The sequence below is a fragment of the Bemisia tabaci genome, chromosome 7 (assembly GCF_918797505.1).
Source record: "Bemisia tabaci chromosome 7, PGI_BMITA_v3".
Classification (NCBI taxonomy): Eukaryota; Metazoa; Arthropoda; class Insecta; order Hemiptera; family Aleyrodidae; genus Bemisia; species Bemisia tabaci.
Genome location: NC_092799.1, coordinates 37,950,842 through 37,973,566, shown reverse-complemented (window position 1 = coordinate 37,973,566; position 22,725 = coordinate 37,950,842). Strand labels below are relative to the sequence as shown.

At 36.1% G+C, this 22,725-nt stretch overlaps 2 protein-coding genes across 2 annotated transcripts in view; one reads left to right on the top strand and one right to left on the bottom strand.

Annotated features, from left to right (window-relative positions):
* Nucleotides 1-5,484: 5,484 nt before the first annotated feature.
* Nucleotides 5,485-11,789, top strand: LOC109032073 (mitochondrial import receptor subunit TOM20 homolog). Its single transcript, XM_019044008.2, has 4 exons — nucleotides 5,485-5,709; nucleotides 7,093-7,193; nucleotides 8,125-8,298; nucleotides 9,497-11,789. The coding sequence occupies exons 1-4, from the start codon at nucleotides 5,580-5,582 to the stop codon at nucleotides 9,551-9,553; spliced, it is 462 nt and encodes a 153-aa protein (XP_018899553.2). The 5' UTR covers nucleotides 5,485-5,579; the 3' UTR covers nucleotides 9,554-11,789.
* A 491-nt stretch (nucleotides 11,790-12,280) lies between these two features.
* Nucleotides 12,281-22,725, bottom strand: part of mfas (midline fasciclin) — a 94,128-nt gene continuing 83,683 nt past the window's right edge. The window contains exons 4-13 of the mRNA XM_019044007.2: nucleotides 22,217-22,363; nucleotides 21,485-21,579; nucleotides 20,834-20,997; nucleotides 20,336-20,509; nucleotides 19,103-19,679; nucleotides 18,206-18,504; nucleotides 17,161-17,346; nucleotides 16,109-16,262; nucleotides 14,126-14,307; nucleotides 12,281-12,978 (exon numbers count right to left, since the gene is read on the bottom strand). Of these exons, the coding sequence (XP_018899552.2) occupies nucleotides 12,895-12,978; nucleotides 14,126-14,307; nucleotides 16,109-16,262; nucleotides 17,161-17,346; nucleotides 18,206-18,504; nucleotides 19,103-19,679; nucleotides 20,336-20,509; nucleotides 20,834-20,997; nucleotides 21,485-21,579; nucleotides 22,217-22,363 (2,062 nt within the window). The 3' untranslated portion in view covers nucleotides 12,281-12,894. The remainder of the gene's footprint in view (nucleotides 12,979-14,125; nucleotides 14,308-16,108; nucleotides 16,263-17,160; nucleotides 17,347-18,205; nucleotides 18,505-19,102; nucleotides 19,680-20,335; nucleotides 20,510-20,833; nucleotides 20,998-21,484; nucleotides 21,580-22,216; nucleotides 22,364-22,725) is intronic.

The window sequence follows — 22,725 nt, the reverse complement described above, 5'->3', positions numbered from 1 at the left end:
CGTCCTTTAAAGTTGGCAAATTTAATTGGACTCTTAATACTCGATCGGAGTGAGTTCTAAATGTTTGAAGCAGAGGACCTAACCAATTTGTTTCAATTTTTCTGTTTTCCTGTTCGTTAACATTTAGATATAAATTGTTAATTTTACTTGTTTCACCTGTCACAAAAGTTTCCCAAAAATCGATCAAGCATATACTGCCGTGCTAAGGAAAAACGTCGTATGAACCTCCAGGCGTTGCCAAATTTCCTTTGATAAAACATGAATTTCCTAGTAAACTTGGGGATATTTTCCTTCCAATTTTCAGATAATTTTTTTCACAATTTCACCAAGAGTTTCTGAAAATTTAAAGGCAAAATATTCATATCGTTCCTTAAAAATAAATATTTTATCGGAGGAAATTTGGCAACCCTCGAATGTTCATACGGCGTTTTTCCTTAGCACGGCAGTGTAGGTACCTATCGTAGGCCTAGTAGGGCCCTCAACAGTCACAGTGGTGAACGATATGCCAATCGATTCGCATGCGCTGGTGCGCCTTCAAATTCGTCTGATACTGTGCAATACCTCGGTGGTGGAATAGTTGCTCGGAGCGCCTTTGACAGTATCGCATCAACTTGACTGCAGAAGATCACTAGAGTCCCTTTATACTGAGAGTCAAGACAATTCGGCTCATGGATGTCACAAACGGGAATAAAGATTACAGAAATTGAACGTTTTTCGTAATCTTTGATCGGCTCATTCTCAAATGCCTTTCTATCCGTTCCTCCTCTCATTCCGTTTGTTCCTTGCCGAACCCGTAATTCCCTGGTCCATTCCAGATTATAATCTTTGCAATCGGTGAAAATGTAATCTTTATTCCCGTTTGTGACACTGTGGAGGCCTAAAATACGGGAACCAATCAGAAATGGATTCAAATTGTCTTGACTCTCAGTATAAAGGGACTCTAAAGATCACGATTGTCGCTGAAAGTACGCTCTGGCGCGTGTGCAGTTACGTTTCCAGTGGTTTCATAAATACATTTCATTCCTCCATTTACGACATTCCAAGTTTTTCACTGCCTATTTATTGGGAGTAAACCAACAAGAACACTTCGAAATCTGCAAGGATTTCTTCACGGTATAAGATGAGAAATACTTTTTAAATGATTCGTTCAAGTCTGTTTGTACGCTTTCGTTAATAAGGGAAGAAGAACTAAGAAGTATGAATAGGAACTTTCGAATGAACAAAAACTCATCAAAAATTATAGCCCCTGAGGTGAAAAAGCGCCCAAACAAACCTGACTAGAAGTGTTATTAGCTTTTGCGTCTGATGTAAAGCTTATGAAAGAGCGACGCCAAAAACGACCGTTTTTTGGCACAATTTGGGCCAGAAGGGATTTTTCTGAAACCGGGCCCAAACGATACCTTATGATGCTCTAAAACTCTGGTTGAAATTTTAGCTTGAGTATACGCACGGTTTTTTGAGAAATGAGGGGGCAAAGTTGCCAAATCGCTATCATTCTGGACAGCATTTCTACAGCAAAAAGACGGGAAAAATGGACGAAAAAGTTACACCTTTGATGGGTTTCGGCTGTAAATGTTCTTATTGGGCCCCCAAGCATTTAACTGTGTTCGGTTTCAAAAATTTTGATCGCACAGTGATCCAAAGTCGGGAGAAATCGTCGACAAATCATGATTCTTTGTCAAATTTTTAAAAATGGAAATAAAATTGTCGGTCTGCTGCAGTTTTCATGGCTAACAATGTTCTTATCGGTCCTCAATGCATGAAATTGTGTTCAGCTTCACAAATTTACATCGCACAGTGGTCAAAAATGAAGGAATTAGTGGACAAATTAAGATCCTCTGTGAAACTTTTTAAAAATGAAGTGAAACTGTTGGTCCCCAGTAGAGTTTAGATCCCGGAAAAATTCTTTTAAATTATTTTTTGGACTGTTTAAATCATTTTTTAATTTTTTCTCTCGATGTTTCCTTCTTTTTTGTAAATTTCTGAAAGTTTGCATATTTTATTGAGATAATGCTACAAAGTCTATTCTAAAACAACGTTCTATAGACAATACGGTCTGACATGCAGTAATAATAAGAAAATTAAATACATGAATTTTTCCGGGATCTAAACTCTACTGGGGACCAACAGTTTTCTTCATTTCTAAAGTTTCACAGAGGATCTTAATTTGTCCACTAATTCCTTCATTTTTGACCACTGTGCGATGTAAATTTGTAAAGCTGAACACAATTTCATGCATTGAGGACCGATAAGAACATTTTTAGCCATGAAAACTGCAGCAGACCGACAATTTTATTTCCATTTTAAAAATTTGACAAAGAATCATGATTTGTCGACGATTTCTCCCGACTTTGGATCACTGTGCGATCAAAATTTTTGAAACCGAACACAGTTAAATGCTTGGGGGCCCAATAAGAACATTTACAGCCGAAACCCATCAAAGGTGTAACTTTTTCGTCCATTTTTCCCGTCTTTTTGCTGTAGAAATGCTGTCCAGAATGATGGCGTTTGGAACTTTGCCCCTCATTTCTCAAAAACCGTGCGTATACTCAAGCTAAAATTTTAACCAGAGTTTTAGGGTATCATAAGGTATCGTTTGGGCCCGGTTCCAGAAAAATCCCTTCTGGCCCAAATTGTGCCATTCTTGGCGTCGCTCTTTAATTATATTTCTCCGAATAATCAAATAATTGAATGAAAAAAGAAGGTGGTAGTGGTAGTAGTGGAAGTAGTGAGTAGTAATAATAAAAAAATAAATACACGAATAAATCTAAAGTTTTTCCACATAAAAGTCGAATTGCGAGCGGATATCGAGGCCTAAATTAAATTGACTTCATTTTGCAGTTCGAAACTAAAATTTCTGGCTCATTCGTACATTCGTAATAACTTCACGTTCATATGAGAAATAATGACGTTAATGTTGTTTCTAAACCGAGCCATAAATTGCAGTTCCTGATTTTTGCAGAATGTAGTCCAAATGAGAGTATATCGATTTTGAAACGGAACGGAAAAAGAATCTGGATTGCAAAGCTGGATGATTCTAAATACGCCAAGATATCATTTTAGGCCCTATTCCGTCATATTTGATTGTCGAATTTTGAAAATTTGGGTTGAAATTCAAGTTTGCCGTGAAAAGATATCCACTGCCACTGCTGACACCGGGTTCACAAAAATCCATCGAGCAGGAGCAGCATATCGTAGCTGTAGGATCAGTAGAAATGATACCGATTAACCAATCGATTCGCCTACGATGGTGCGCCTTCAAATTCGTCTGATACTGTGCAACACTTCGGTGGCGGAATAGTTGCTCAGAGCGCCTTCGCAGTATCGCCTCGGCGTGACAGACGTTCTCATCACCGAGCACCGACACGGTGGGGTAAAAATGCTCATAAGTACAGGGCCGGATAAAGGGAATGGCCACATGGGCCGCGGCCCATGGCGGCAAATCCATAGGGGGCGGCAAATTTTGCAATTTTTTTAAATGTAGTTATAAAAAAAAATTCGGATTTAGAAAAAAAAATTACAAACAAGAAAAGGCGACAAAATCTCTGATTTTCTGAGAAAATAGTAATTTCTACTTTTGTCGTCTTTCAGTGATGCAAGAGACAGCACCTCTAATTAGTCGAGTTAAGAGAGAAACCAAACACGCAATTTGGCCTGGAACGGCGCGACTTACCTTGAGAGAAATGATGACGAGGACTTGAGATGAAAAGGAGAAGCCCTCGGCGCGGCGATCGGTATGTAACACATATTAGCGCCTACAAGACTGCACGAATACTTCACGCATTGCATCAAACGTAGTGCGGTCATTGCGGACAGCGTGAAACGGATAGCGCCTACAAGAATGCATGAATACCTCACGCATTGCGGCAAACACAGTGCGGTCTGCGAGGCGCGGCGGCGGAAGTTAAAATCATGCATTAATCCACATTTATGTTTCTTCATTCATAATTTTTTCGTTCATTTCCTATGAATGGAAGGCCTTGTTCACACAGAGATAGGTTTACGAGACTTGACTTTCGCGCAAAATTCCGTGAACTTTTGCTAGTAGTGTTGACAGAGCTTTCCCAAAAAGTGTGTTCAACACGAGTAAACGCGTCTTATGCACCTCTCCCCCGCTGGCACGTTCATTTGATGGTTTTCATTGATGTTTCAAAACGAATGAGAAGGGGGCGGCAAAATACTAGCGGCCCTGCATAAGTACCTAAATATGCGACGATGCAAGTTTTTCATTGCCCACATTAAATAGTTAAACCAATATGAACACGGTTTTGAGTCTATTTCCGTCAAAAAAGGGAAATAGAGGCAGGAGAAGGAACCTTCCGTGGTGGAAGGGCATGTAAAAAATCTCTTTAAAAACTTGTAAATTTTAATTAAAAAACTCAATTAATTACTTCTTTTTCTCATAATTTTTACGAGAAGAATTTTTACGTACGAAGAGGAAACCCTTTTTCGGATGTTGTAAGTAACATTTACGAGAGGTCAAATTGAAGTACAACAGGTAATTGTTTAAAAAAACTCTTAGAAAACTCTCAAAAAAATGTTAAATAATAGTAACACACTAGTTTCTGTCTGAACACTTTTCTATAATAATTTACCTTAAAAATTATTTTCAAGTATCAAGTTTTTTAAAGAATTTTTTAAACACTATTTCCACTTAAATTTTGCCCTTCGTCAATTTTACGTAAGAAAAAAATTCCCCATAAGGATTTCCTTCCTCGTAAATTTTAACAGTTGTTTAAAGAGTTTTATAAACAAAAATTTTAACTGGCGTTGCTTGTAGGGTTCGAACAAACAAAAGTGAATCCAAAATTCTACAGCCTTCGAAGAGGCTGAAAAAGAAAACGGACCCTAAAGAGTTGCCAAAGCTTCGAAACAAACTGACCAATACTCGGTGTTATTATATCAGCTCGATCCAGACAGAGGGTTGGACGAACAAGAAGTGGGGTGTACAGGAACAGCCTTCCTTCCGCAAGGCGAATCACGAAGTCTTATCCGCAGGACATCCTATTGAGTCCTTCGCTTTTTCCGACTTGGTCTATTGATCCGAGCTTTTGACCCATATTTATTTTAGGGACCTTGACATAGAAATGCCAGGGCTCCGGGCAGGGAAAGCTCATTGGCTAACTCCATTCCGCCCCCACCCTCAAGTCGTACGCACTAGACGCTTTCAGAGAGCGGGGGGAGGAAATGTTTCCAAAAAGTGCGTATTTCACGGCCGGCGAAAGCTGAAAGTTCATCAAGCAGGTTTTTAACCTAACTAAATTTTCTCCAAATCTTGGTGCTCGTCCGTTTTTGTTGATGCTCTCGTCTCCCTCAGTTTCTCAGCAGTTGAAAAGAAAAACTCGGATTTTGAAATATCTTTATTATTGAATAATCATAACCCGTCGTTGAAAATTTAATATCATCACGTTTTTCCAGATTAATCGTACTCAGTTTATTGACTTTGGTGGTGTAGTCTCACATGCTCATGTTGGTAGACTGTTATCTTCATGTTCAAGGTCCCAGTGGCGATGGCTACTGCCTGAAGTAGAATGTGTATCAGTATTTTGTGTTAAAATTTTTATATTTCCTCCGGCAAAATGACGATGGTTTCGAAGACTGCCCTTGGAATAGCGGCTGGAATATGTGGAACTGTTTTCATAGGGTATTGCCTTTATTTCGACTCTCAAAGGAGGAAGGACCCCAACTTCAAGAAGAAACTCAGAGAACGTAAGTCACCTACTTATCCTCATGATTCTGGAATTCATTAATAATGATATCGTTACTATCTTATCAGAGACACAGCACATTTGCTTGTTTTCGATCCCTAGCCGCCCGTCAATTTTTTTTTCCATGTCATAGCCTGTCAACGCGACGGGAGGGTACATCCCCAAATGTACCCCTCCATAACCTCACACCTCATGACTTCCCACAATAATCATTTACCATCTTTATCAAGAGAAATCTGCCATTTTGATTCGAAGTAACATTGATACTTATTTTTATTTTTAAGTTTTACTGCAAGTCTGATATCGTTTAGTGATATGCCCTCCTACGGCCAAAATCTCTAATGCAACATGCGTCCGGACTCGAGAAGACATGTTGTTACTCCAATTCTAACCCGTCATGGCCTTGTTATTTTTTTTTGTCATTTTCTCCGATCTGCAGCCTGTGACCCAACTATTGAAACTGTGTCAGCCCGACATGACAATACATGGCCCCATCTCTGACCATGCAATAAGTATATTGTAATTTGATGTCTTATCAGGCTGGTTTAAATTTCAATAATTGGGCTGCCGATTGTTGAAATTTTGTGTCTGTTGACCAGTTAATACAAGATTGAGGAGAATTGAGTTCTGTGATTTGTCAGCTTTACCTTTCCTCCTCTTTTTCTCGCCGACAAATGATGTAACATACGAGAAGCTAACGGCATCTCTTAAGTTGCCGATACTATGTCGTCAAATCCTGGTCAGAGCTCGCGCATTGTATGTTGAGACAAACGTCTATCTCTGATTAGCTCTGAATTCGCACCACTCAATAGGTTAATACATGTTGTAATGTGGCACCACTGGTGAATGGTGACAAACAATACTTTGACGTCTGTCTCAACATATGATGCGCAAGCTCTGAATCCATCACTTATCGGCGAGAAAAAGATGACGAGGGATAAAGCTGACCAATCTCAGAACTCTATTGTCCTTAATCTTATCTTAACCAGACAAAAAATACAAAATTTCAACAATCAGGCTGCTGTAAAAAATTATACTTTTAAAGCTTTACATCTTGTTACCATTTCACCGTTACTTATGAAACATGGGGCGTATGGTGTAAAAATGCTACATGTATCAAATATCAGATTTCATCAGCCAACTAGGCACTGAACAAATGATTCCTTGGCCTCTGTGACTTTAATGCAGAATATTCTACGATTAGTGTCTACTTGTAAGGCCGAGTCAGATCAGTATCTCAACTTTTCAGGAACCACACTCATACGTGCCTTGTCTTCCAAGCCCTTGGAAGCCTCCAGAACCACTTCGCTTGATTTAGTCTTGATGCGTATGGTTTATGATAATACTGATATACGTACTTAGTAATCTGACTGTGTTCTCTTAGGTCGGAAGGCAGCTAAAAATAGTTCTTCAACCCACGCCGGCAAGACTCCTCTACCGGACTTGAAAGACTCTGAGGCTGTCTCCAAATTCTTCATCCAAGAAGTAAGTGACAATTTTCAATTCCATAAGGATTAGTATTCTACTTGATTAAATGAATTTTCATTACTCTCTATCATCAGAGTGTTACCTATCTGGTACACTAAGTGAGCCTATCAATTTGCCGCAGTAAGTTTTTTGATCCACTCAGCTGACAGCGACATGTAGAATACTATTTCAAAATTTATCATTACAAGCAGCGCTTCAATATTATGGAGAAATTTAAGGGCCACTTTGGCCCAAGGTACGAGAAAGATGGCGGCAAAACACTTAGTGCCAGGTCCAAACTATTCTTAGAGGAAAACTATTCTCAAGATGAAAAAGTTCCAAAATTTCAATAAGAGTCAAAAAATTTTGAGCCGAGTAAGTGAAACGTAGGCATCTCTTCTCTTTCCTTTCGGCTAGAACTTGGCTCTCGGCTCCCGTCGCTACTTAGAGCTGTGGCGCAAAATTCAAATTTCAACAGCTTTGTAGTCTTGGTTAAAAAAAAATATGACTGTCTGCTGTTGATTAAAATGAAAAAACAGCCATTTCACTGAAGGCAAATAACTCTCATCACGTCACGCTCTTCATTCCTGAAGATTTGCTTGAACTGAACTTGTTCATTTTTATCAACTGCAGACAGTCTTATTTGTTTTCGGCCAAGGCTGCAAAGTTGCTGAAATTCAAATTTTGCCCCACAGCTTTAGCAGCGGGAGCAGAAAGAGTCGGGAAGAGCATATATACATTTTACTTACCTTGACTTTGGCCTGCTTGATGTATGTTGAGGGGCCTTAATGGTTTTTTCTCCTGAAATAATTTATAAAGAGAATCGCATGTCTTACAGCACCATAGAATCAGGTTTTTCTCACTGATTACACATTTTCACTCGTTAGCTTTTCTTCGTCTTTAATTTCATCGCTGAACTTAACTTATTTTTCTCTTCATCTAATTTCAGGTCAAAACCGGTGAAGAATCTCTTGGTCGAGGAGAGGTCGCTGAGGCTGTTGAGCATTTATGCAATGCTATCGCTGTCTGTGGTCAGCCTTCAAACCTTCTGCAAGTACTTCAACAAACTATACCACCCGAAGTTTACAGAATGATCCTATTCCGCTTGCCTGAAGTTAGTCAAGTAAGTATTGTAAAACAAACTCCATCAGCTCTCTTTTATGTTTTATTATTCATCAATGATATGAATAGGTATTGAAGTTTTTTTGAAAAAAATCTACAGCTGGCCAATTCCTCAAAAGGATCATCACTTTATTTTCTGCTTTATGGCCAAGAGGTCTCTCTAGACCTCTACGGAGATTGTAATTTTTAGAGGTTCATCATTCAGTAATCATAAAATCCTATCATTTCAGCTACCTACTTCTTATTTTGCTTGCAATGTGTTTAAAGTAATCACCAAGTACTTACTGATAGTGTGAGAAGTTGTGATTGGGAAAAGCTGTAAATCATCACCTCCTAGTCTTGAGCCTTGAAAATGGTTTCTTGAAAAACATACACCAGGAAAATTTTGCGGAATTTTTAGTTTATTTACTTAAGTAGGTTATATGTAGTTTCTCTCTGCGCAAACCTAACTTGGCTACAATGGAAAACTGCCCACAGACAAGGTAAATTTGAAAATGCAAGATATGAACCACTGAATTACCTTTTTGGTCCTTTGAGCTTCAATGCAAATTGTCATTTGATGAATTTAAACTGAACTGTAAGCACAAAATAAGTCAGAATCGTCAGGGATGAAATTGGAATGGATTCATCTCAGGAGTACAAATTGCTCTAGGCCTCCACAATTTTCTAAGAGGTCTTCCTAATTTTCTGTAACGCTCCGGATTTTTGCAAGAAAGTCAACACAACGCGCTGATTTTTTAGTAAATTTCTGCATAGTTTTAGGATGTGTGCTAAAGTCGCATTAATTGACCGGAGTTGAAAATATGATAACCTTCGGAAAAAAAGAAGAAGGATAAATTTTCTCAACCTCCATAACTGTTAGGGTACTTTCACAAATTGATTTCGACTGGGTGGTTCAGAAAAATTTGCTTGCATGATCCTGACCTATCTCTTACTGACTCAGACATTTATTTGAACACAAACGCATTGCTCCAAACTTCGGTACTTAATTTGCTTTTCGAATTCTTTACTTGGGGTTTTCTAATGTCATCAAACCGAGACTGACGAGCTTTCAGCTCGGAGACAAATCTACAGTTTTCATACCGAGCGGAAATAAACTGTAAAGTCATACTTGGCATTGAAAAAGTTGTTGATATCCCTCTGTTCCGTATGTTTTTAATTTTTTGTCAATTTTTAACGATTTTCCTTTTCTTTTGCAGAATATCATTCAACAGCAGAGTATGAATATGAACTCACCTTCAATGGATCCCGAGTAATTTCAAAATCTCCCGTGTAGAATTGATTCAGTAGTCACTTACTTTTTTTTCTTTTCTTTTCTTTCATTTTTGTATTTCCTCAACACATTCATTTATACTGTTCAGGTTTTCACATTTCCTTTAATTTTGATTTCATGCATTTTTATTCGTCAATAGGTCATCGCATAACATCATCTCTTTATTTTTTCGAGACGTTCTTAAAACCAATTCCGAATTCTGTTTTTTTCGTAGGTTTTATTATTTTCTACTTTTTAGTGTTCGATTTATAGCAAGGTTTATTTTTTATTTTAAAGTTTAAGTGTAAAATATTTTTGTTGCTGTTTCTTGTGTCCTTAAAAATATCTATTTTTATCTATCAGATATCATATATTTTAATAGCTGAACACCATTTTGTTTTGTAAGGATACAATTGTGTTTGCAGCAACCATACTGACCCACCTTGGTTTTTATACCAAATATGAATGCCACAAATTGTCTTCTCTTGCAGGAGGGAACATATCACGATTGCGATGTTTCCATATTTTTTTAAATTTCCAGTGGTTTTTCTTTCCGCTCGTGAGGATTGGCGATACAACTTTTAGGTAAATTTCGTGCGATAGTTCTTTGATGAAAAAATTAAAGTCATGCAGAAGTGCTTAAGCAGCACAGGCCAGTAAGTTCCTTCTCGTGGGAGTTGACAAAGTAAGCAGTTATCATGCCCTGTAAGATCCTAGATTTCTGTTTTAAATACTGTATTCAAATGATCATTTTTAAATAACTCCCTCTTGCTTCTCTCAAGTGGTTAGATCATCTCTGCAAACTTCCTCATTACCAATCCTAGGTTTTTCCTTTTTTATGTACTCGATAGATATTGTGCGTGCTCTTTGGTGTAAAATATTTATTACCTCTTAAAATATTGATTTCGTTTGTTTCCCTTTTTCTATGTGATTTTATGTTTAATGAACTTACGATTTATCCCTTTCATGATCCTTCAGTCAACTCGGGACAGGATCCTTTAAAAATAAACTATCATCTGTCATTTGCACAAGTTTGCCTTTTTTGAAAACTTGGTTACATTTATTATTTTTAAATTGAATTTCAAGACTTAACTTGTTGAGCAATCTTTAATTAAAATTAAGTAGAATTATGTTGACTAACTCTCTTAATAATTCTGGGAGTTGAGGGCCAGGAACCTGCCTGAAGTTTCTAAATTAGTTTTGAGAATGTTTCGGAGAACTTCTGTGTGTGTTTTGTTACAATAAAAATTACCCTTTCAGCCTGGGAGGGAACTAAGGTAATTTGAATAGGTCAAGCACGATGGCATATCATTTCTTGGATTCAACCAACTCATTGTTAACTTTTAAGTCAATGAAAAGAAAGTTTTACCGAATTTCCCTTTTTTCCATCATTTTTAACAAGCAGGTGCCTGAGTGGTTTTGGAAAGTAATTGAATCGGTTATTCTCAAAACGACTCAAGGTCCAGAAACGAGAATACAACAGTAAAATCACTGAATGGATATTTTCTAAATTTTAGAATAATTAATAATTTGATTGATGAATAGAATGGATACTTGAAAACAATTTTTACTGTTGTTCATATTTTCATTTCCAGCACTTGAGTCATTTGAGAATGATCGATTCAACTTTTCAACTGATACTTATATGTAAAACAATAGAAACATACTTATCGATTGCCCTGTTTTAAATTCTCTTTCGTACTTTATTTTTATCCTTAAAAATTTACTGTCATCATTCCCATTTGGAAATAGGGCAATCAAAGTGTATTTTTTAGTTTTACCATTTGTATGATGTAAATGAAGGGTTTGTCTGTTGTTCTTTTTTAAGCCCTACAAAATATTCATCAACATAATTTGTGATTACTTTCTTGTGTTAGAGTTGATGAATTGGAATGCTAAATATTCATTGCCGTCATTCAATAATTTACTATAGTGACGTAGGGCAATAGATCTCTAAAGGATTGAATTTCTTTTACCTTAAAGCTACTCTAAGAACGATGATAATCCATCATGAATTGACTTTGTTTAGAGCTTAATTTTTGCTTCAGTGCTAAGTTCGAATTTGAATCTCTGATGACATCTCTGGAACATCCTTTTTCATGGTGAGTGAAAAAATGAACACAATTAAATGAGATAGAAATTATCAAGAAAAAATTTGTTGGATGTTTTCAGTATTTTGTGAATACCTATTTGTTATATTTTAAGCAAAAAACACCTAATTAAATGGATTAAGATGTTAATTTTGACTTTTTGTTATCCTCCATTGTGTACTTATAAGCACATGCAGCTCATAAAATACGAGACGTTAGATTTTCGTTACACTAACAGGGTTCCTTCTCCAAACACTGGCGGACAGCTGCCATATATCCATCTCAATTACCTTCAGCATGCTCTAAGTTTGCTCTCCCTTTTGATCTCTCTTGTACAGATGGTTACAGCCAAGTATTCTTAGACGGGTACTTTGAGTTTTCTGAGAACTGGTGTCAGTGGCGTGGCGTGAATTGCGATATATCGATTGTTATGCCATTTAAACCTATGGAAAAGCGAACACCTGAATAATCGATTCTTTACCATAGGTTTAAACGGCAACAATCGATACATCGCAATTCACGCCACGCCACTGACTGGTGTCCAGTCTCAGGTGTTCTCAGGATGAAAGATGACATGAAGTCAAGAGGCAGACAAGTAATGGGACTAAGCACTTGAAATATGAAGTAGAAATTACAAAGAATTAAAAATAATTATGATATATTTACATAGGTACTGTAATTTACAACTTTTGACCGATAATACAATTTTGAGATACAAAAACAAATCGCTTACAGGAATATTGTCTTTTAACTTATAAAAATACAGAGCGTCTTTTAAGTTAGTATTTGGAGTTGCAGAAGTGAACAGTGTTGCGAGACTAAATTATGAGTATCAGAATTTACTTACATACGTATTCCAAAATTCATTTTAATTGCGTAGAAAAAGATTGGTTTTGATATTGTACTACCCTAGTCTAGGAAAGAAACAGGCCACTGCTGATTGTACGAAACATGAAAATTGAAAGAACTATGATTGAGATATGTTCTGGAAGGTACTTACAGACTATGTTAACCGTTAAAAATAAATAAAACATAACAGATCAAAAATCCGGAGGAAGGGTAAAGATCCATGTGAGAGAAAGTGTTGCACTAAAACTATCTATAATTTAATCAGTTTAGACATCTAATATCAATGGAGATTGGTTTCGTGGATAAAAAACTTTAAAAAAGACAGAGGAAACACTTAATTATAAAATTAACAAATCACTAACATGTCATATTAAAAAATTTAGTAATCACATTTGAGTTTCGCAACTTAGATACCAAACAAGAGCACCTCTGAACCGTTTTGATCAATAAATTTGACACCTGTGTTTTTGAATCCAGATGGAACCATTACCTGAAATCAAAAGACATATTATTATTAGGATTTGGTGATTTGAGTTGATATTGAGGAGAGTGAACTGCTAATTTCATTGACACTGAAGTTTCAAGGAGTCAGCTATTAACAGTAAAGAATCAAAGTCCGTGATGAAATTTGTGACTTACAGAAATTCTTATAACGTATCCACTGCACCGATAAGAGTAAACGGCGGCAAGCACTGAAATTCAATGCTGGATATTTTGTTATACAGTCAGCTAAGTATCGCTGAGTGACAACCCGTTTTAATGAGGAACCCAGCTTTGTAAGCAGGATCTGTTAGCCTCCTTTTCTGCCCATCGAGCAGAAACCTAATTACAAAAAATTTTCATCACGGCTCCTTCATTGAAAGAAGGATTTAGATGGACTCATGAACCTTTTTTCAGTGAGCCTTATTGTATGTACTTTTTTCTTTATTCGCTTCATTTCTTTGAAGAATAAAAAAAAAAGGTATATAAAGCTAATTCTGTCTAAGTCATTATCTCCGAAACAGAATTTTGTCACAAGAAGCTTTTCAAATCAGGATTTAATTAAAACGTTTTGCAATATTAAGGAACAAAATCAAAAGCATTCTGACATATAGTAGTGAAGCAATGTGAATCATGGTCCATGAAAGTTTGCACCCTGAAGATTCAAGGGCAACTGGAACAGATCTCAGGCAAAGATCAGCCAAAATCTTGAGAAAAAATCAAGTAAAAAATGAAAGAGCAAACTCAATAATGAGTCCTGAACACACAATTGTTTAAGAAATTATGATCAAACAGTTCATCTGATACCGTCGCGTTAAAAAAACGGAAGGTTTCTTAAGGAGGCACTAGATTAGGTTCCTGCTCAAAGTAAAGGACAGGGAAACTGCAAAAATACGGATCTCGGTAGCAGTGTTTCAAAATCTCCGCTCCTATTTTATTCTCTAGAAGGAGACAGAACCAGCACCATGGCATGTTCTTATAGAATATTCTTCCGAGTGGAAAAAACACTGAAATTTTAAAAAAAATGATGTTTAGTAATTTTCCATGTAGAGAGGAAGGTATGACAGGAAGTCTGCAATGCTGCAAACGGAGATAGGTATTTCTACAGTTTCACCATGGATGTGTGCGAGCAACTAAAACAAATGAAGATTACATACCTTATCAACAACATGGATTAGTCCATTAGTTGCTGTATTATCACATTGCACAGCCTTCATTGGTCCAAATAGGACACTTCCAGAGCCATCTCGTTTAACTTCCATGGCTCTGCCTGCGAGTGTTGAAACGTGGTTGGTGAAGATCCACCCACTCATACCAATGCCTGAGCAACAGAGTGAGTCTGAAATGTAGGAGAAAATCATTGTTAGCATTATCTAGTATGATGTAGGCAATGTCATCTGATTTCCTTTCTGCAAGAAAATACCTACTGATATGATAAAACTGGAACCTCAGAGGAAGGATGAAATAAAAAAAAAAAAAAAAAAAAAAAAAAAAAAAACAGGTTTCACTAATTGTTGAAACGTAAAGATTCACTTGATTGGCATGCCACCTTTAGGTCATAAAACAAACAAAACAAAAGATAATGAAGATTATAAAATGGACAGCTTTGTGCGGATTCAGCCCAACTGCATTCCACATCGCATTATTTGCGCTCATGGTTTTTCTTTTTATTTTTTTTATTTTTTATTTTACAGAAAATTGAGAATTTGCATACAAATTTTTTAATGCTTCATCTGAGAGTGCTTAAAGAGCTGATTTCACAGTACTTTTATAATTTTTTTCTGATAAGGGAAATAGTATAAAAATAGATTTATGAGTGAGAAAATACACCGCCTCGTGCGGCTCCATCTGGCGGCATTTCCAATTTAAACACATGCATTTTAGCAGATAAGATCATTTTGTCATATCTTCTCTAATAATTGTTCAATTCATGACCCAGGGGTATCTTCGTGTTCAGTTCACTCATTAGTTTCCAGTTAAACACGAAATTCATCAAATTTCAGACACCTGCAAATTATCTATTGAACTACTTAAGTAACACCTTAAAGCTTTCTGTGATTTTACCCTAGATTATGAAGATACTTAGAAAATTTCTAGTTTAGTGTTACTTGGTTTTCTGTTTAAAAAATTAAACATCATAGGAAAATAGACTTTATCTCATTTGATTTGGCTGATTCCAGTTTAATACATCCAATTTTTATTCACATTAAAGTTTAAAATCCTCTAGGGGTTCCTGAGTCTTCAAAGTTCTGAAACGAATCTGTAGATTTAAAAATAAGTTCTACTGATTTCTGATTCTTTTTAATATTTTCTTCTTTTTTGATTGGTGCGATAGTGCTCACAGTTTTAGAGACTGTTTTCTCCCTGATATTACTTAGAGTCCATTTCATGAAACCTAAGAATTTTTATTTGGCCTTAAAATCCGTAAATGGCAACACCTCAGACTCAGGTGACCGGACTGCTCGCCGGACACCCTTTTTTGTTCAGCGACCATAGGTCGGCAACTCGTCCATTGTGAGGGTAGAAACAATGGGCACCCTTCAAACCTCCTTAATGGGCCTTAGTACCCAGACCAAAATTTTTTTCTCGCTGGAAAATTCATCTTTCGGGGTGAAAATTTAGTTCCAGCGTGAAATTATGGTAAAAACGCACTAAATTTCCGTCCAATTATCTTAATTTTGAGCTGACATACAGTAGTACAAGGTGAATCGCGGTCACACGCAAATGCCGTATATTAGCTTAAAATTAAGATAATTGGACGGAAATTTGGTGCGTTTTGATCATAACTTCACGCTGGAACTAAATTTTCACACCAAAAGATGAATAGTCCAGCAAGAAAAATATTTTGGTCTGGGTACTAGGGCCCATCAAGGAGGTTTGAAGGGTGCCCAATGTTCCTACCCTCACAATGGACGGGTTGCCGACCTATGGTCCCTGAACAAAAAAGGGTGTCCGGCGAGCGGTCCGGTTACCCGAGTCCAAGACTGATGCGTTGCCATTGACAGCCTTTAATGCCAAATAAACAGTCTCAGGTTTCGTGAAATGGACTATAGTAATAAAATTAAACGAATTTCATCATCCTGAAGGATAATAGAGCAGGTGGAATAGCCCTTAAAGTCCAATAAAACTGCACAACTTACCAGTGAGGACATGCTTCCGCAGAACTTCATCTGCAAATTCTTTATCTTTCTTTAATTTCTCCATGGTTTCAGCGGGTAGTTTTTCAAATGCACTATTGGATGGGGCTAAGACAGTGAATGTTCCTTCCTGAATTTCTTTCTCTAATTTTGTGTCCTGAGGATGAAAAAGAAAAAATTGTTATATAATTAGGACAAGGAAACAGTACAATGAATGACAGATCTACCACTAACAACCTATTTTCTGGTTTTACAAAACAGAGTGTCTACAGACCTAAGGAAAAAAAATTCCCTGCCTTTCCCTAGCTTTTCCTCACAAAAATGATCAAAATTCTCTGACTTTTCACATCGAAAATTTGCATGTGTAGAGCTGAAAACGAACAGTTAGTCGAATTAATTTTACTGCAGATTACAGGAAAATAAGAACCTTTTGCGTCAGGTAATAATCATGGCTATGCTGATTTTCAACAGGTGTTTTGTGACCGTTTTTTGCTGTTGATCTCCACCAAAGATTTGCGAGGGAAATCAACAGCTGTTCCGCAGTTTTCCACTTAAACGATAAAACGGTACAAGTGCTGTTGATTCCACCCACAATCTGGCAGAGCTCAAAAGCAAAAACGCTTTTCCTGACTTTGAAAAACTGGTGTAGTGTGGCGCCACACTCTATGGGGTGAATCAGCTTAGCCGTAATCATGCAATAGATTGAAAGTGAAATTCCTTAATGAAACTTATTCCTTTTTTTCGATAAGATGTGTGACTTGGAACATTGAGACTTAAATCAGACTGCAGCTCAGTTTGGTTGTGTGTGGACACCACTCATGTTTTTTTCGGATTTCAAAGTTCTAGATTTTTTTTCAAATTCCAGTCTTTTTGATAAAATTCCCTAACTTTTTTCAACTGATTTAAAACTGAATTTTTATATAAGATACATTTTTTCATGGCATTATTTAAAATTATGATGAGAAACTTTTCATCACATTTTTCAGGCACACATAAAGAACGAAACTTTTAGAGATGTTGCATTTATTTTTACAACTGGAATAATGAGTACTTACTTTCAAAACACTGTTGAAGGTACTTAAGTTTTGATTTTCAGCTAATGTTTCGAGGACAGTCTGTTTTGGTGGGATCATGACCTTGTCGATTTCATGAGCATAGCTCTCACAAGCTTTCATGTCATGACTTAGTACTCGAGCACATTGAACAGTTGCAGTTTGGTCAAATACTGAGAAAAGAGGCAACTGAAAACAGAGCAGTCATATTAGCTATTTCATTTATGAAAAAAGGCATTTTAAAAGTAAAAATTGAAGAAAATCATCAACATTTTTTATCTGTGTATTAACTATTTCAATAAAAGTGCACAAAGGCGTTAATGATTGAGAGTTGAAAATTGGATGACTTCACATTTATATTCTTAAAAGTCACTTTATTAACATGAAGTACTTTAGATTTTTAGGGCATATTATTATTTTAACTAGGAGCGATCAATTCCAAGGCCCCTTGGCAGCAAATGTTTAGGTATCATGTAAGTTTCAAGCCTTTTCAAAGCCTTAAGAAAAAATATCAAAATTATGCATTTACAAGGGCGCACGAAGCATGATTTATGTTCAGAGAGAGTTTTATGAAAGTGCACCATTCTCAGAGGATGGGCCTCTTGACAAAGTCTTAACCAGAGAAAACGTCACATTTTGCCTCTTCAAAATCCTACATAGAAAATGATCTACATAACGGAAAGTTTGGGGATCAATTCCTCAATGAAGAATTATTTTGAACACAAATCAAATGAAAATTAGATTATAAAAATTACATCATTTGTACTTATATCATTGAACTGCAACATTGATTGTAAACACGTATACCTTGTTTGGGAGTTGATTTTTAGACTTTCCGTTATGCGATTCATTTTTTGTGTGAAATTTTAAAGAGAAAATATGCTGCATAATGTTTTAATTTATACTTTGTGTGGAGGCCAGATCTACTGGCCTATGCAATCATGCATGGTTTATTAAAGCCCTATAAATTCTACTTTTTGTATTTAACCTTATTTCAAGAATCACTACGTCATATAATTTTACAGCAGATATTATACTAGACACTTACAGAGTTGTAAAGGTTGAGATGCAGTTTCTTTCCTGGTAAAGAGGTTTCTAAGCTCATGTCATCAGACATATCGCATGATAAAACAGGTTTACTAGTCATGTGGTACAGTAAAGTATCCTTCAAGGCTTGTGTGTCCATTCCTTCTAGAAGAGGTTTGGCATCATCCAGAGCCTTCTCGGAGGGAACGAAAATAGTTGTGTTGCGTGAGTCATCCAGCATGCTCATCAATCCAGCTTTGTTGACTAGATCTAGGAATGTTGTGTGGTTGCCACTGGATAGCATTTGGCTCATTGCTTGTGCTACAATAGGAAAACAAAAAATTTATAGAATACGAAAAACTTCAAATATTTCTGACATTTTATGAAGAATTAAAAACATTGAATCAACAGAATTGAAAAAAACTTACTTTCTGATCATGCATCAACAGCAGGGTGGCTGAAAAGCTGGAATAATTTGCTCTACAAACTCTCAAATGTTGCCAAAAATGAATAAAAGACAAAATTGTAAATTTCCCTTTCTTCTAAAAATATATTTTCACAAGACCGAAGACATTTTTTTTTTATTTTTATTTTTAGCCTGTAAATATTTGAATTATAATATTCATCATCTAAATCTTCAAGGAAAAGTATTATACATTTTCTTGGAAGTAAATATTTTATCAGAAAAAATTTGGCAACTTTAATTAATTGATGCGGTATTTTCAATTTGACTTCTGAAAAATGAGAATGAAGCCTTCAGGTAGTCCTGAGTGTATGATGCATGATGTTACAAAATTGATTAGAGTGGAGACAAAATAATTGCTTTAACATTGAAACTATTGGAAATTTAATTCAACTTAGATCTTCAGGAGTTACTTAAGATTGTCGAAGTATTAAAAAATGATGGGACTATTCTCACCTGATGATGGAGCAAGCACTTTATTGATGACATACAGGACTCCATTGGTGCCAACCAAGTCAATAACTTCAGCATGAGCTTTGTTGCCAATTAGAAGGTTGTTATCATCAGTGCGCTCGAGAGCTAACCAATCTCCACTGATGTCACGGGTGGATAAGCGTCGGTCACTGACGATAGCTGCAGAGCAGATTGAGTGTGGAATGAGGTGATGGCGGGCGACACTGTTTGCACAAGCTTGACCACGCAAGTATTTAGACCTCAATCCAGCATCTAGCTTGTCAAAAGCAGTGTTGCTTGGGGCAAAGACAGTGAAATGACCATCTTCTTCCAGCTTGTTCAAATCTCCAGATTTCTCCAACATCTGTTTGAATTGCGATAATTGTTTGTTTTCGATGATGAGTTGCTTCAGGGTTTTCTCCACAGGATACAGCATCCTGTCGACAATGTGAACCATGCTGTTGTTTCCTAAGTGGTTTGGAGACTTGATGCGTGCGCAGTTGACAGTTACAATTGGCTCGGTTTCACCAGGGTAAACATTCATGCGAAGCTTGGACCTTTTGTCTTCGGATTCAATTACCTGCAAGAAAAAAAAAAACCCAATTTTTAATTAAGATGAATTACAGAATTATTTTAACAACGATCAAACTTTTTGATTGTGATATATATGAGTATTGTTTTGGTTGTTTTCAAAATATCTCATCTGTAGGAGAAGGATACTTATTTCATAGGTATTCGATCAAATTGCAATATTTTGTAGCACTGGTACGGCTACTCTAGGGTCCAGAGCTGGACCAATTACTTACTAACCGTTTGCTACAGGTCCAAAATAAACAGTAGCCGTAGCATAAACACTGGTGGTACTAGGATCGTCCAGAATGTTAGTTTATTTATTAAGTATCTCCTAAATATGATAGACAGAGAAAATCTGTGATTAGCGTTAAAAAGCCACTACTCTCAGCTTTCTAATGCGCTATTGATTTTTAAAATTGGTTCAGCAGAACTTTGGAAGATATTGAATGGGTAAACTTACTTTTTGTACCCCCTCGTATTTTAACCCGTATTTAATCGTATTTAAAACCCTCGTATTTTAAAACGGTATTCAGCACTCACATCTCTGGTTTGTTTTTGAAGCGCTGGGTGAAGTATTAACGAAAATTGCAAAAGTAGAGATCAAATTAGAAATATTGAAGGCAAATATTGTAAGGAATTGAAAAAATTGTGAAAGTAATTTACCTGTTCATTGTTAACATCATTGACATCGATCAAACCCTTGGCAACACTAGCCATGACAACATCATCGGAGATACTTCTTACATCAACAACAGGTCTTGGAGTTGGTTGACTAGGAACTTCATTTGTGTCATCATCCACCCTCTTCTTTCTTAACTCATTTTCGTTTGTTTCAGACTGCAAATATTAGGGAGCATTTATTAGAGTTGTCTTAGAAATAAAGGAAAAGTTCACAGATTATGGATAGATAATAAAAAATTTGAGCAATAAACAATGCCATTCCATTCTTTCTAGTATTCTATTTGGCTTCCTTAAAGAAGAAGAATAGGAAGACACATTAAAACGAGAAAAGTCAGGAGTTAAAAGTCATTGAAAGCGACACTTTGGGACTGGTAACATATCAATGGCTAAGGATAAAACATTTTTATTTTCATTGCACCATTTTAAAATCTCCTGTTATGTTGTGTGTGGATAAGAGGAACAAGTATTTGAGATACTCACAGATGCAGGTTGAGCGTCAGATGGCTTGAAGACATCATCAGCAGGGATGAACCAGGTTACATTTTCGTTGCTGAATTTCTTTTGCATGTTGTTTTTCTTGAGAACTTCGCCGAAGGTGCTGGCACCTGCTTCGCTTAAAACTTCGGTAACTTCCTTCAAATCCACTGGAAATTTGAAAAAACAATGTTTTAAGGACAAAACTTCAGATTTTGAAAATGATGCATTTGATCTACTAGTATAATCAAAAATATACATAAAAAGTGAACACTGAGTGGGGAAAAAAGACGATATGGGAATATAAAAATTTGATCCGTGTAACTGATTTTAAAGGACCACATCTAGAAAAAACTTTTTCAAGGATTATTTGATTTTGTGCATTGGTCTGAAGCAGATTTATCTTGTTCCTCTTTTATTATTTCATTCCTTTCATTAATTTATTTATTCATTTTTTTCTCTTACGTAACTGTAAAAAGTAGAGTCTCAAAGATTTTATTAGACATGATGTCAGTATTTTGAGAACCTACAAACTCTCTTCATAAACTCTAAAAACTTTAAATTTATTGTGGACTATTCCCTTCATCGCTAGACTATTCATAGCCATGCCCAATTTTCTACGTTCCATCAGATTATAAAATGAAAAAGCATTTTTACCTTTAACGCATCCTTTGGTCCGGTCAATGCGTCGATAACCATGACAACATTCATAGGTAACAGTCACAATTTTGGATAGTCCTGGAGATCGTGTGCTATAGATAAAGGTGAAAAAAAGATCCGATGAGTAATGAATATTTTAAAAGCATGTATGAACAGGTGCAAAACAGTGGAGCAAAACCTGATTTGTAAGCTGTTAGCAATTTTAGGATGAATATTTTTTCAGCTCATTTTTTAAACCAAAAGTTGTTAAAATATAATTTTGATGTTTAATACTATTACACCATATTATGGGAAATTTATCTCGTATTAACATATCATAGAACACCAAAGATCTTGAAAACCCTACATACAGACAGAAAGTAAAACGCAAATCTATCTAAAGTAAGTAACAAAAATTGATCTAATCACAAATCAATGCTTTGAGGAGTTTTAAACTTTTAATTTTCTCTTAGAAAAGAGGGAATTGAAGTATCCCTTCAGATCTTTCCAACATTAGAAACCTGTATAGAGAAAACGTACAGGAGTATAGTAAAAATTTTCAAGACAGCTAAGTCTGATTGATTTAATCTCTTAATTAGATTGAAAGCTAAAGCATAAAATGTCCAGATTTTCTTGATAATTCAGTTTTGGCAACTCTTGTAGTCATTTAACAGGAAAAATAATCGATAAGCAAGACGAATGAAAAGAAAAAAAACTTCGAAAACAGTATTTAATGCAAAGAATACTCACGTTGTTGTGCAAATGTATTTGTTTGGTGTGTGTCTGCAACTTGACAATTGTGAAGAACCGATTAGGAAGAACTGATTGACGGGGTTTTCTGCCTCAGCTTCTTTCTTCTGATCCACTTTCTCTTCACGGTTAACACATACATGCTCACTGAAATATAATGTTAGCAATATGAATAAATGAAACAAAAAAAGAAATAACTGTTAAAATATGTCTTGGTGAGCAAAATTTTCAAAACTCAGAACAAAAATCAAGGCTTTGGTGTTTAAATTAATTACTGGATGGATACGGTAGTGAAAAGATATCATTGATAATTTTTTGGTCTTAATAAATAGTTTGGCTTGCATCGTCCCATCATAACAGGAATTTGCGAAGGGAGGATTAGTTAGGCACTGCATCTTTTTAATCGGAGTTCATTTTGCTTCTGATGAAGTTCTTTCATAATGTTTATTTTTGTATGACAGGGGCGTAAGGTTATTTCAGAGTGACTTCAAAATGCCCTGACTTTCCCA